Source organism: Scyliorhinus canicula, chromosome 20 (assembly GCF_902713615.1).
Source record: "Scyliorhinus canicula chromosome 20, sScyCan1.1, whole genome shotgun sequence".
NCBI classification, from domain to species: Eukaryota; Metazoa; Chordata; class Chondrichthyes; order Carcharhiniformes; family Scyliorhinidae; genus Scyliorhinus; species Scyliorhinus canicula.
In genome coordinates this window covers 42171904-42185135 of record NC_052165.1, presented here as the reverse complement: position 1 = coordinate 42185135, position 13232 = coordinate 42171904, and the positions used below count along the sequence as shown (strand labels likewise).

Sequence of the window (13232 nt, the reverse complement as noted above, 5' to 3'; positions counted from 1 at the left end):
CTGGCTGGGGGGGGGGGGGGGGGGGGGGTCCCCGCTGCTGGCTGGGGGGGGGGGGGGGAAAGAGAAGAGGGGCCACCGCACCGCTCCTGGCCCGCGTGGGGGGGGGGGGGGGGAGAAGAGGGGCCGCCGCCGCCGCACCGCTCCTGGCCCGCGTGGGGGGGGGGGGAGGGAGAGGGGATGGACCTGCTGCTGTTGGGCCCCCCTGTCGCCGCTCCGGCTCCTCCGCTCCGGCTCCGGCTCCTCGGCTCCCGCTCCGGCTCCTCGGCTCCTCCGCTCTGGCTCCTCGGCTCCTCCGGCTCCTCGGCTCCTCCGCCCCGGCTCCTCCGCTCCGGCTCCTCGGCTCCTCCGCTCCGGCTCCTCGGCTCCTCCGCTCCGGCTCCTCGGCTCCTCCGCTCCGGCTCCTCGGCTCCTCCGCTCCGGCTCCTCGGCTCCCGCTCCGGCTCCTCCGCCGGCGCTCCTCCTCCGCCGTCCGGCCTGTCGGGGGGGGGGGCTGTTCCTCCTGCTGTCCACCGCTTGCGGGAGCCCCTCTCCCTGCGACCTCCTCGCTCGCCGCCCGGAAGTCAAGTGCAGCCCCCATACCTCAGCACTGGCTTTACACAGTGCAGTGCCCACTCAGCACTGGGTTTACACAGTGCAGTGCCCCATCAGCACTGCCTTTACACAGTGCAGCCCCCCACCCCAGCACTGGCTTTACACAGTGCAGTGCCCCATCAGCACTGGCTTTACACAGTGCAGTGCCCCATCAGCACTGGCTTTCCACAGTGCAGTGCCCTCACAGCACTGGCTTTACACCGTGCAGTGCCCCATCAGCACTGGCTTTACACAGTGCAGTGCCCCACAGTACTGGCTTTACACAGTGCAGTGCCCCACAGCACTGGCTTTACACAGTGCAGTGCCCCACAGCACTGGCTTTACACAGTGCAGGCCCCCTCAACACTGGTTTTACAAAGTGCGTCCCCCCCACCTCACACTGGCATTACACAGTGCGTTCACCCCCATGCATGGCTTTGCACAGTGTGGCGCCCCCTCAGCACTGGCTTTACACAGTGTGGACCCCACTCTTAACACTGGCTTTACACAATGTGGCCTCCTGCTCTTACGCAGTGCGACCCCCTCAGCATTTGCTTTACACAGTGTGGCGCCTCGATTCAGCATTGGCTTTACACAGTGCCCCCCCCCCCTCCCCAGTTACAAAGTGCACCCCCTCACCCCTTAGCACTGGCTTTTCACAGTGCGGTGCCCCCTCCCACAGTGCCGTCTCCCCCATCAGCACTGGCCCTCTCAGAGTATAGTCCCCTGTTCAGCACTGGGACTGTCAGCCTGTTTTATGGTGTGAAGTCTCTGGAGTGAACTCCTGGCCTTCTGGCTTAGGCAAGGGTGCTACGCAATGAACCAAAACTTGAAATTAAACCGCTGCAGTTGTCCATCACATGTTATTGCTTGAGTGGACTGAAGTTCTTCACACTGGTTATGATGTATGAGAGACTGGTATAGTTGGCGGGGAGCAGTTAATGTACTTGTAGCCAATTTTATTGGACCTTTCTCTCTGCTGTTGCTTAGCAACTTGCTGAACATCAAAATTGTCAAAGGCGATCATTCCAAAGGCTGTGATTGGTTTGCTTCGGGCATGTTGTCCTTGATAACAGTTCCAACAAATGGGCCTTTGAGGTTCCATTATATTTAAGCAGTGACTATGTGCCCATTGCAGGTGAATACCCCTCAAGCCTGAATCTCGAGCACGTGCAGAAATAACCTGATGGATAATTGCCCATTGTGCACTAAATTTGTGGAAACTTCCTTCAGACTTAGGCTGGTTGGATTCTAACAGATTGTGTTTGTATAAAGTATATTATCCTCATGACATCCCAAAGAGCTTTACAGCTTTCTGAATTGTAATCACTAATATAGGAAACGCAGCAGCTAATTTGTGCACAGCAAGCTCCCACAAACAGTGATAGCTGTACCAAAGATCCAGCATAGGCTGAAAGGCCTTGTTCTTTGCCATATCATTCTGTGATTGTGGACTGACTACATTACTCTTGTGCATTGTAATTCTGTGACGCTCTCCCCAAGCTTAAATCCTAAAATTCTCATGTGTTTTTAAAAATGTAAATTTTTTAATTTCAGATTGAAGACTTGGCTTTAGCCTTTTGCGATCAGCTGAATTCAAAGTTCCTGGATCAAACATTGGGTGAACAGGTATGATGAGGCGCTTCATTACTGTCCCATTGCCTGGGATTGGCAGGGCAGGGAGTTGGGTGTGATTAAAACAGGAAACAGTCAATGTGGAAAGGCTCACACAAGCAAAGCAACTACTTGTCCAGTTTGCATTTTTCTCAGAGTCATCTTTAAATGCCGAACTCGTCAACACCAAGTTACCTTTAGATTTTCTGCTAATATCTTAGCATCTCCTGTTACTTATAATTGTTCTGCATCATGTCTGAGAATTCAGTGAGGATGTAGTTTGTATGGGGGGGAAAAAAAAACCTGCATTTAATTAGTGATTCATTCTCAGAGCATTCCCAAGCGCTACCAGCCAATGAAGTACTTTATTGAAGCATATAGAAAGTGGTACAGTGGTTAGCACTGCTGCCTCACAATGCCAGGGAGCAAGGTTCAATTCCGTCCTTGGGTCACTGTCAGCGTGGAGGCTGCATACTCTCCCCGTGTCTGCGTGGGTTTCCTCTCAGTCCAAAGCTGTGCAAGTTAGGTGGATTGGCCATGTTAAATTGCTCCATAGTGTCCAAAGATGGGAAAGTTAGGTGGAGTGACAGGGATAGGGCGGGGGAGTGGACCTATGTACCGTGTTCTTTCAGAGGGTCGGTGCAGAGTCGATGGGCCAAATGGCCTCCTTCTGCACTGTAGAGATTCTATGTTAATACTGTTCTGACGTAGGAAACGTGGCAGCCATTTTGTGCTTTTCAACTTCCACAAACTGCAATGTGATAATGACCAAATACTCTGGCTTAATGATGTTGGTTAAGAGTTGACCTGGGCACTGGGGAGAACTCCTCTGCCCTTTAGGCCCTTCACATCCATCCAAGAGGGCAGGCGGGACGTGTGTTTAGTATCCTATTTGAAAAGTGACTCTTCGAACATTGCAACACATGTTCGGTCCATAGTGTTCCAATTATGTAACATGGAGAAGCTCTTAAGTAGGTTAAAATGTTCTCAGTGTGTGCAGTGGTTTACTCTGGCTTCATCAGCTTGCTCGTAAATCCCACTAAAGGGTCAAATGTAATCTTGTGGAAATTCAATATTCTCGTTGGCAAACAGGTGATAAAGAATTTGCTGTTCGTAGCCAAAGTCATGTACCTGTTGGAGTCTGTTGATCGCGGAGATGCGAAGAAGGAAGAGGGGACAGCGGAAAGCGATGAAGAAATTGGAGCTGAGGAGACTGGGGAAGAAGAGGTGGCAGGAAAAGGAGCTTCCAAGAAATCAACCCTGATGTGGCTGATTAAAAAACTCTGTATTCTCGTCAAGCGAGAAGCAGCCCACAGCCCCAAAATTCCTTTGAAGGTACTGTTTGCCTGACCGTCTCCAGCCTGCAGTTCTGTGGTGCCTCAAGTAATGAGCAGCCTCGGGTTGTTTCGCATCATATAGAGCACTCACTGAACAGTAGTGGAGGAATTGGGAGGGTTGCTCAAAACAGGATCAGGGTTAGAAATACATCGAGAAGTAATAATGGGGAGAGGGGTGGGTAGAAGCATACGAACAGGAAGAGACCATTCAGATTTGGACTCTGTTCCACCATTGAGCAAGTTGGTGGTTGATCTTCATCTCATTTACCTGCTTTGGCTCCATATTTGGTAGCACAGTGGTTAGCACTATAGCTTCACAGCACCAGGGTCCCAGGTTCGATTCCCGGCTTGGGTCACTGTGTGTGGAGTCTGCACGTTCTCCCTGTGTCTGCGTGGTTTTTCTCCGGATGCTCTGGTTTCCTCCCACAAGTCCCGAAAGACGTGCTGTTAGGACATTCTGAATTCTCCCTCCATATACCCGAACAGGTACCGGGATGTGGCGACTAGGGGCTTTTCACAGTAACCTCATTGCAGTGTTAATGTATGCCTACTTGTGCCAATAAAGATTATTATTATATTCCTTAATACCCTTTTTGTCCAGAAAAAAATCCTGCCTAACATTTTGAATTATTCACTGAGTGAGCATTTACTGTTCCTACCACCTTCTGTGTGCAGAGGTGTTTCCCAGCTCCTCTCTTAAATGGCCTAGACATCCCCACCAGTGGGAAAAGGTTCTCTGTGTCTATTTGTTAATCCAACCCTAGCCAGCCAGTGAAACATATGAAACTAGGCGTCTCTGCCTTTCTCGATAATAGGTCAAATTACAGAATGCAGCATTACATATATCAAATAAAAACAGAAAATGCTGGCTAAAATCAGCAGGTCTTGCAGGATCTGTGGGGAGAGAAACAGAGTTTATGTTTCGAGTCCGAGAGTCAATGGGAATGTTAATTCTGTTCTTTCTGCAGACGCTGCCAGGCCGGCTGAGTTTATCCAGCACTTCCTGTTTTTATTTTGGATTTCCAGCATCTGCAGTATTTTGCTTCTATTGTTGCATTGTGTTTGAATGCTTCCTATCTTCCTATTAACCTTTACTTTTTTTTAATTTTACAAGTGCTCTAAGAATGCCCTTCACTTGTGTACCTTAGTAATATAATTAACATAATGTTAACATACTCGTCAGTTCCTTTCAAAATCCTAATATGAATTTCAGTCAACTAATTTCTGTGCTTCAGGGCCTGACTGACCTCTCACAATGTCCTCCTAACTGAGAGAAGTCAACCTGTGACGGTTGGATTGACAGATTTTTATTTCTAAAATCCCAAAGCGAAAATTTAGTCTATATTGGGGAGGGGGGTGAGAATCTGCAATCCTGATGGGAATGGCCCCTGCGGGAATGTTTGTTATGGTCTGTCAGGCAAACTTGTTTGCTGCTTTTAAACTCCTCTTCCCCATTTGGGAGCCTGGGTATTTTTGAGACTAATTATATTTCTTCTCTTTTTTTTCACTCCAGAGGACCTGTGTCTTTAAGTTCCTTGGAGCGATTGCAGTAAACCTTGGAATGGACGGAGTGAAACCTTATCTCCCAACAATTATTGCACCTCTTTACAGAGAATTAAACAGTACTTATGCAGATCAAGGTATATGTGCTGTTAACTCATTTCAGCTCATCACGACATAGAATCTGTGACAAATATCTCATTGAAAGTTTCCAACTGGCTCCAGTGGTAAAGACAGTGCGTCACACATAGAGTCAAACAGCACAGAAAGAGGCCATTCAGCCCATTGTGCCTGCACTGGCTCTTTTGAGAGAGCTGCTCAATTAGTCCCATTCCTTGAGCTCTTTCCCCAGACCCCCGCAAATGTTTTCCTTCTCAAGTATTTAAACATTGAAATGTGGTTGATTTAAACCCTAATCTCTGCTGGGTTAAATGTTCACATTCGAAACACCAAATGTTCTTGCCTTTGGCAAGCAGCAGGAAGGTTATTTTAAGTTCCTCCTTCGCCCTGGCTTAATGAAGAGTTCAAAACATATAATGACTGTTGAAGGGAAGCTCAGCGAGAGATGTAGGAGTGTCTTCACCACAAGGGCAGCAGCAGTTTAACAAGTATGCTCGATGCCACCCACCTCGGGAGCAAACAGCGAAGCTCGCTTATTGTAAATTAATGGAAATAACGAAGTAGAGAGAGCCATGCAGTGTGAATGTGCGAGCTTGCTGTGCGTCTCTGTATATTTTGCATCCTTGACATTGGGAGTTTTAACATTTGCAATCCTAAACCGCGGTGCAGGATGGGTGTGAACTTCGAACAGCAAAATATCAGCATTAGCACAGGAAGCCATTTCCTTCTTTTGTCACTCTTTTTCTGTGCATATCAATTTTCAGAAACTTTACACAGAAAGTGAATCCTGCAATGCATCAAACCAGCGAACTTGCAATGCATCAACTCCAACTCAACCAATTGTTTTATAGAATTTCTAGTATAACAGGCCATTCGGCCCAACTGGTCTGTGTTGGGTGTTTATACAACATATTCTTCTATTCCCTTCCCCTTCATTACCTATCCAGCTTCACCTTAATTGTTTTGACTATTTGCACCAGTTACTCCCTATGGTAGTGACTTCCACATTCTAATTTTTGAACGTTAAAGAATTTCGGTAATTTATTGTCCGATTCCCTGAGCCAATCCCAGAGTAAAATACTGACTTTTGGAGGTTATTTGCTTTGTAAAGGTGGGGATAATCTGGATTGTTTTCATTGATGTGTTTCTGTATTGGCTGTTTTTAAATATTTTTCATTTTAAGCATCACATTGTGGTCCATAACTTCCCGGTTCCCCAGCGTCGCATTTAGGGGATACCCCAATGATGCGTCTGGGAGATTCCCACATAAGGGTTTACCTGGAAATTGTCCAGAAGAGCTACCTTTGGACAATTGCTCTGGGATGGGAACAATCCGATTGAAGTGATTTAAATCGCTGACTTCGGATGGCTCTACCTGTTTTACCCTGCTAGTTACTCTGAAAGTGTTAGAGGAAAAAAAAATCACATCTAACTCCAGAATAACTATTTAAAATACCCAGCCATGCACAGGACAATCTCCCCACCCAAACTCAATGGCCTGAACTGACTCCTCCTCCCCATTTCCATATTGATCTGACCTTCCTCCTGTTCCGACTTGAACCCCATCCCATCCAACCCCCTCTAGGTCCGATGTCTCCCCATCCCCCCCCCCCCCCCCCCACAACATCATCGAGTGCCATTGAAAGGGAGCGTTTCTTACCTCTGCACCTGAGTTACCCCATGACGAAGCTGTCGTGGGCCTGCTTCGCTAATCCTGTATCACTCATCCTGGGTGAGGAAGAGTGGGCAAGGTGGACTTTGCAATTTCAAAGTAGATTAGTCTGTCAAATTGGCAACCCACTGGAGATTGCCTGAGGAGTTTAAACGTCACTGTCTTACTATTCAGTTCAGCCCCTGACTGCTACCGGCAACATGCGGTATTTGGAACGATCCAGCCTAATTGTGCAATTTAACATTTTAAAGTATGTTTCCTTTTCAGACCCGACACTCCGGAATCTTTCCCAAGAGATCATTGAGCTGCTGAAGAGACTGGTCGGGCTGGAAACATTCTCTATGGGTTTTGCAGCTGTGCAAAAACAGGCCAGCCAGAAAAGAGCCTTGAGGAAAAGACAGAAGGCCTTACAGGTGGGCATTTAGTAGGGGGTGAAATAGTGCTTCCTCACATTCCCAGCAGAGGATACATTTCGTCCATTCTCTCAGATGCTTCTACCTATTTGTCCAGGCTATTGGTCACACTTTCCAGTCAAGTCTCATCACGGCCGCACCCCTTCCTATCTTTGTAACCTTCAGCCCCACAGCCCTTTGAGATCCCTGAGCTCCTCCAATTTTGGCCTCTTAATATATTTATATTGGCAGCGCAGTAGCAGGCCATTTGACCCAAATGCTCTATGCTGGTGCTTGTGTTCCACTCGAGACTCCTCTCAACCTTTTTCATCTCACCCTATCAAAATATCCTATTATTTTCACCCTCTGTGTTAATATAGATTCCCTTAACTCATCTGTGCTCCTTCCTCAGATAGTGAATTCCACTTTCTAACCATTCTCTTGAATTATCTTTTGTTGGTGACTGACATATATTTATGATCCCTACTTCTGGTCTCTCCTATCAAACCCTTTCAGAATCTTAATGACTTCTATCAGGTCTCAGTTCTGTATAGGTTTTTACATAAGTTCACTTCTTTCTATGCCTCTCTAAATGAATGCCAGTGCCTCGTTTATCTTTTTATGACGTATTAACTTGCATTGGTTTAGCACAGGGCTAAAGAACTGGCTTTTAAAGCAGACCAAGGCAGGCCAACAGCACGGTTCAATTCCCGATTTAACCTCCCCGAGCAGGCGCCTGAATGTGGCGACTAGGGGAATTTCACAGTAACTTCATTGAAGCCTACTTGTGACAATAAGCGATTTTCATTTCATTGTTGTTTTTAGTTGTGTATTTGTACAGCTGGATTCCTTGCTCCTCATTTACCCTTGTTATGTTCCAATGAATGTGGAGCCTTCTTGCTTGTTATGGTGGCCACGAAGGACACGGGTTCATCAGTAGACCTCCACGTGAATTTTCCTATTGAGCGGCAGGAGCTCGCCCAATGGGAAATCAGCAGCGGGAGTTTAAAAACTGCTGCTTCAATCCGGGCTAGTATTCTGCAGGTCCTTTGTATGCTGTAAGCTGTGGCATAAAAGGGTATGGTGTCAGAAGACTCCCCTTATTGCTCTTCCTACCAAAGTGTGCCACTTCACACTTGACCATGCTGCACATTCCTAATTTCCTTCTTCCCACCATTGGCGGTTGGCCTCAGCTGCCTGGGTCCTGAGCTCTGTAATCTCACTAACTCACTCTCCTCCTTTAAGATGTTCCTTAAAATCTGCCTCTTTGACCAAGCTTTGGGACATCAACCCTAATATTTCCTTTGTCTCTTTGCTATAACCATTACCATCCTCGTTGGCTGTTGCATCATGAAATCTTCTGTAAATATATAGACATGACCAGATGGGACTATACAAATGTTACTGCAGAGAAAGAAGCCATTCAGTCTGTCATGTCTGCGCCAGCTGGAAAGAAACCTAGTCACTATTCCTATCCCACAATGGTAGATGGAAGGATTTGAACCCGTGTCCCCAGAGAATTAGCCTGGGTTCAGTTACTCTACCATCTCCCAGTCTCCCGCTTCCTACAATTTGCTGCACTTAATGCTTAACATCTCAAATTGTAAGGTTAGAGATTACCATTGGTGATTTGGTATTCCTCCATCTGCAACTGTAACCTACGTATAGACATGTCTATCAGCAATGGACCACCAGCCCCTAGGGTAACATTCAGATGGGGACAGTAGTGCCGTGCATACGTAACTGGCTTAATAACACAGGAAATGTTAGTTGAAATCCCACCTTAGTAGTTTGAGAATTTGAATCAAGTTTAGAATGATATTTTATAACAAAACTGTTGGTGAGGGTGAAACTATTGGATTGTTGTAAAAACGCAACTGGTTCCTCAGTGCCCTTTGGGAAAGGAGGCTGCTGTGCTTACCTGGGTTGGGCCGATATTGGTTGACTTTTAACGACCCTCTGAATTGGCACAGTTTTTAATTCGTGTACGAGATATGGGTGTCGCTGGCTGGGCCAGCATTTATTGCCTGTCCCGAATTTCCCTTCAACCGAGTGGCTTGCTCGGCCATTTCCGAGGACACTTAAGAGTCAACCACATTGTTGTGGATCTGGAGTCACATGTAGGACAGACCGGGTAAGGGTGGCAGATTTCCTTCCCTGAAGGACATTAGTGAACAAGATGGGTTTTTCTGACAATCTACAATAGTTTCATTAGAAATGAATGATTTTTATTGAATTCACATTTTGTCATCTGCCATGGTGACATCCAAACCCGGGTCCCCAGAACCCCTTGGTCTCTGGATTACTAGTCCAGTGACAATACAATGATGCCACCGCCTCCCAATAGTAAGCCACTCAGCTGTAGAAGGGATGGATAATAAATACAGGCCCTGCCAGTGACGCCAGATAGGCCAGCATTCGAGGGGTTAGTTTGTTGACTTAGTGACGTAAAGCTACAAGAACACAAGAATTAGGAGCAGGAGTTGCAATTTGGCCCCTTGAGCCTGCTCCATCATTCGATAGGATGATGGCTGATCTGATTGTGGCCTCAACTCCACTTTTCTGTCTGCCCCCTCCTCTTGATATTTGGCTCCATTCCCGATCAGGAATCTACCTAACTGAACCTCGAACATATGCAATGACCCAGTCTCCGCTGCTCTCTGGGGAAGAATGTTTCCGAGACTAAACACCCTCTGAGAGAAAAAAACAATGTTTTGGACGTTGCACACATTAATCCTTTTTACATTTTACCCAAACAGACCGTTGCAAACCCAGACATTGCCGCAAGGAAGAAATTGAAGAAGCACAAAAATAGAAGTGAAGCCAGGAAAAGAAAAATTGAAGTCCTTCGACCAGGCTATAAGGCAAAAAGGGCCCGAAGCCACGCGTTGAAGGATTTGGCCATCGTGGAGTGAAATGTAAAAATAAACTGGCTGTTTTAGTTAAATCGTTTTTACAAGAGGATTTTATGATAGAAACGCTTCTAATGCCAATGTATATTGTCTCCCATTCCCAACAATGTCTTTGGAATGTTGTGCAGGAGCATTTGACATGAGGTACAGTTTAATGTACTGTTTATCTTAGAAACATTGTCAATAAATGGTTGTTTGTGGATAGCACCTGTTTCGATACAACAAGCTGTTGTTATCAGGTCTTAACTTTCTGGGAAAGAAGAATTAAAGCTCGAGCAATATTGTTGATCAGTGATTATCTTTCAAAATAATTGTGACCCCAATAAAAACTTTATGCCCTTATTTCAAATCCAAACCCCAGAGTCTTCTATCCCTCACATTTGCTGATCTTTACCTCAACTCTGTTTGCTCACTTTTGCCACGTCTCCCTTGAAATCCTTGTCCAATAAAAACCCATCAATCTCAATCTTGAAAGTTTCAATTGACTGCCAGAAACTCCACAGTCTTCTGGGAGCGAGATTTCCAGAGCATTTTATGCGAAGAGGGATTACCTCAATTCACTGCAGGATGGCCGAGGTCTAATTTTTAAGATGAGGGGCTAGATTTTCTGTTCGAGTGACTACATTCTCTCACTGGCGCTGAATCGCTTCTGGTTTGCACTGGGCACTAGGAGCGGCACTCAGAATCAATTCACTCTCCCCAGCCATGCAAATTTATGCATGGCAGGGAGCACAAGGTATTCCGTTTCAAATCCCGCTATTGGATCGTCATTTTAAGTGAGCGACTCAATAGCGAGGTCTGTCGGCTGGGTCCCACTTCACCACACCCACACACAACGCTAATCCTGCCCCCTCTCTCTTAGTGGCCAAATGGGGCATCCGTCCCACTCCCCCACCACTGGAATTGCTGGGTCACCCCCCTCCCGCAGCTACACGCATGAGGGTGACCCGACCCATATCGGCCATCCCTACCTTGAAGCTAAAGAGCAGTCCAGGCAGAAGCAGTGAAAAGGAAAAAATCACTTTTTCGCTCCCCTGCCACTTACGCCTGCTGCCTCAGGCTGCTGTCCTGAAAGCAGCAGCTGGTACTTCATAGAAAGACAAAAGCACACCACAAAGCTTTAAACCTCCTCAGATCCTTTAACCTGCAAGACTTCTATTCACTTTCAAAGAGAAATTGACAGCTTCCAGACAGCCAGGTGTGTCTATTGTTTATTTCCATTTCCCTTCATGCTTGAATGCACCTCAAGTAGCCTGCTTTGAACATAGCCGCAATGTTTATAAGCATCGAGGAGGAAAGTGCTTTCAACAGAAAGCCATTAACTACATTTGATGTGGTCAGGAGCTGTCAGTGGTAGCTAGATTCCATCACTGGAGGTTTTCCTCACCTGTCTGTTGTAGATATATTGATGAGAGATTGATCACTGTGATGAGCTAATAACATTGTTATCACAGTTGTTATGGTGCAGAAAGGCTATTCATCCCCTTGTGTCCATCATGCTTTGTGAATACCAGGGTAAATTGTCCGAGGTGTTCTTCAGATAAAACAGCCCACTCGATTGCCATTCCATGCACCAACCTCAATATTCAGCCCCTCCATTACAAATGCACAGTGGCAGCTGTGTGTACCATCTACGAGATGCACTGCAGCAACTTGCCAAGGCTCCTTCAGCTGCACCTTCCAAACACGTGACCTCTATCACCTAGAGGGACAAGGGCAGTCGATGGATGTGAAACACCACCAGCTGAAAATTCCCCTCCAAACTACACCATCCTGACTAAGAAATATATTACTGTTCCTTCATTGTTGCTGGGTCAGAATCCTGGAACATAACAGCACTGTGCGAATACGTACACTGCATGAACTGCAGCGATTCAAGGCGCCAGTTCACCACAACCTTCTGAAGGGCAGTTGGGGATGGGCAACAAACGCTGGCCTAGCCAGCGAAGCCTGCATTCCATTAAATACTTTGTTTCAATGGAGACTTGTTCAGGAATAGAGCTATTTAGGAAAGAGTAGGCAATTATCCCAAGCAACATTCCTGACTCTAAAAGATAGCAAATATGTTCATTTGCTGTTTTGGGATCTTCCAGAACACAATTTGTGCACTTGTCTTCATAACTGTTCTTCAGAAATCATTCCTCGGTTGTGAAGAAGCCTGAATCATTCTACATGGAGGGGAAACTACTGAATTTAAAATGTGTAATCAGACGCAAAGTTTGCAGATAATCACTGTCAGGGGACTGAATTTCTCCCCGGACGAGGGAATTAATCAACATAATGTAATGGTGTGCTGGATTGATTGTGTGTCTGACTTTGTCGGGACATTCAGACATGACACAGCATTCTTTGTTTTCGAAATTCAGTTTATTGGGAAATTCAGAAAACTTTGAACAATAACAAAAGATTCATAAGAAACAGAGATTGTAACAAAAGATTAATTGAAGGAATAAGCCCTGAAAGGATCTCCCGAAGCGTGGTACATTGGCGAGACCATGCAGACGCTGCGACAATGGATGAAAGGACATCGGGTGACAATCGCCAGGCAGGAATGTTCCCTTCCAGTCGGGGAACACTTCAGCATTCAAGGGCATTCAGCCTCTGATCTCCAGGTAAGCATTCTCCAAGGTGGCCTTCAGGACACACGACAACACAAAATCGCCGAGCAGAAACTTATAGCCAAGTTCCGCACATATGAGTACGGCCTCAATCGGGACCTTGGATTCATGTCGCATTACATTCACCCCCCACCATCTGGCCTGAGCTTGCGAAATCCTACCAACTGTCCTGGCTTGAGACAATTCACACCTCTTTAACTTGGGGTTATCCCTGTCTCTGGATCTGTAAAGACTTAATTACCTGCAAATGCTCGCATTCAAAGCATTGTCTTGCATCTTTGACTTTGTCTATATATGTTTCTGGAACATACCTCTTCATTCACCTGAGGAAGGAGCAGTGCTAGTGATTTGAAACAAACCTGTTGAACTTTAACCTGGTGTTGTAAGACTTTTTACTGTGCCCACCCCAGTCCAACGCCGGCATCAGAACTGGAGCCGATGTCCTGGGGGGGGGGGGGGGGGGGGGGGGGTTTGCTAGAGCTGTTGGGGAGGGTTTA

At 46.5% G+C, this 13232-nt stretch overlaps 1 protein-coding gene across 1 annotated transcript in view; it reads left to right on the top strand.

The window, feature by feature from the left end:
- The window catches only part of utp20 (UTP20 small subunit processome component), a 141080-nt gene extending 130619 nt beyond the window's left edge, over positions 1-10461 (top strand). Inside the window, exons 58-62 of the mRNA XM_038780162.1 lie at positions 2128-2199; positions 3277-3519; positions 5035-5161; positions 7081-7226; positions 9965-10461. Coding sequence (XP_038636090.1) covers positions 2128-2199; positions 3277-3519; positions 5035-5161; positions 7081-7226; positions 9965-10120 — 744 coding nt within the window. The 3' untranslated portion in view covers positions 10121-10461. The remainder of the gene's footprint in view (positions 1-2127; positions 2200-3276; positions 3520-5034; positions 5162-7080; positions 7227-9964) is intronic.
- The last annotated feature ends 2771 nt before the right edge of the window (positions 10462-13232 follow it).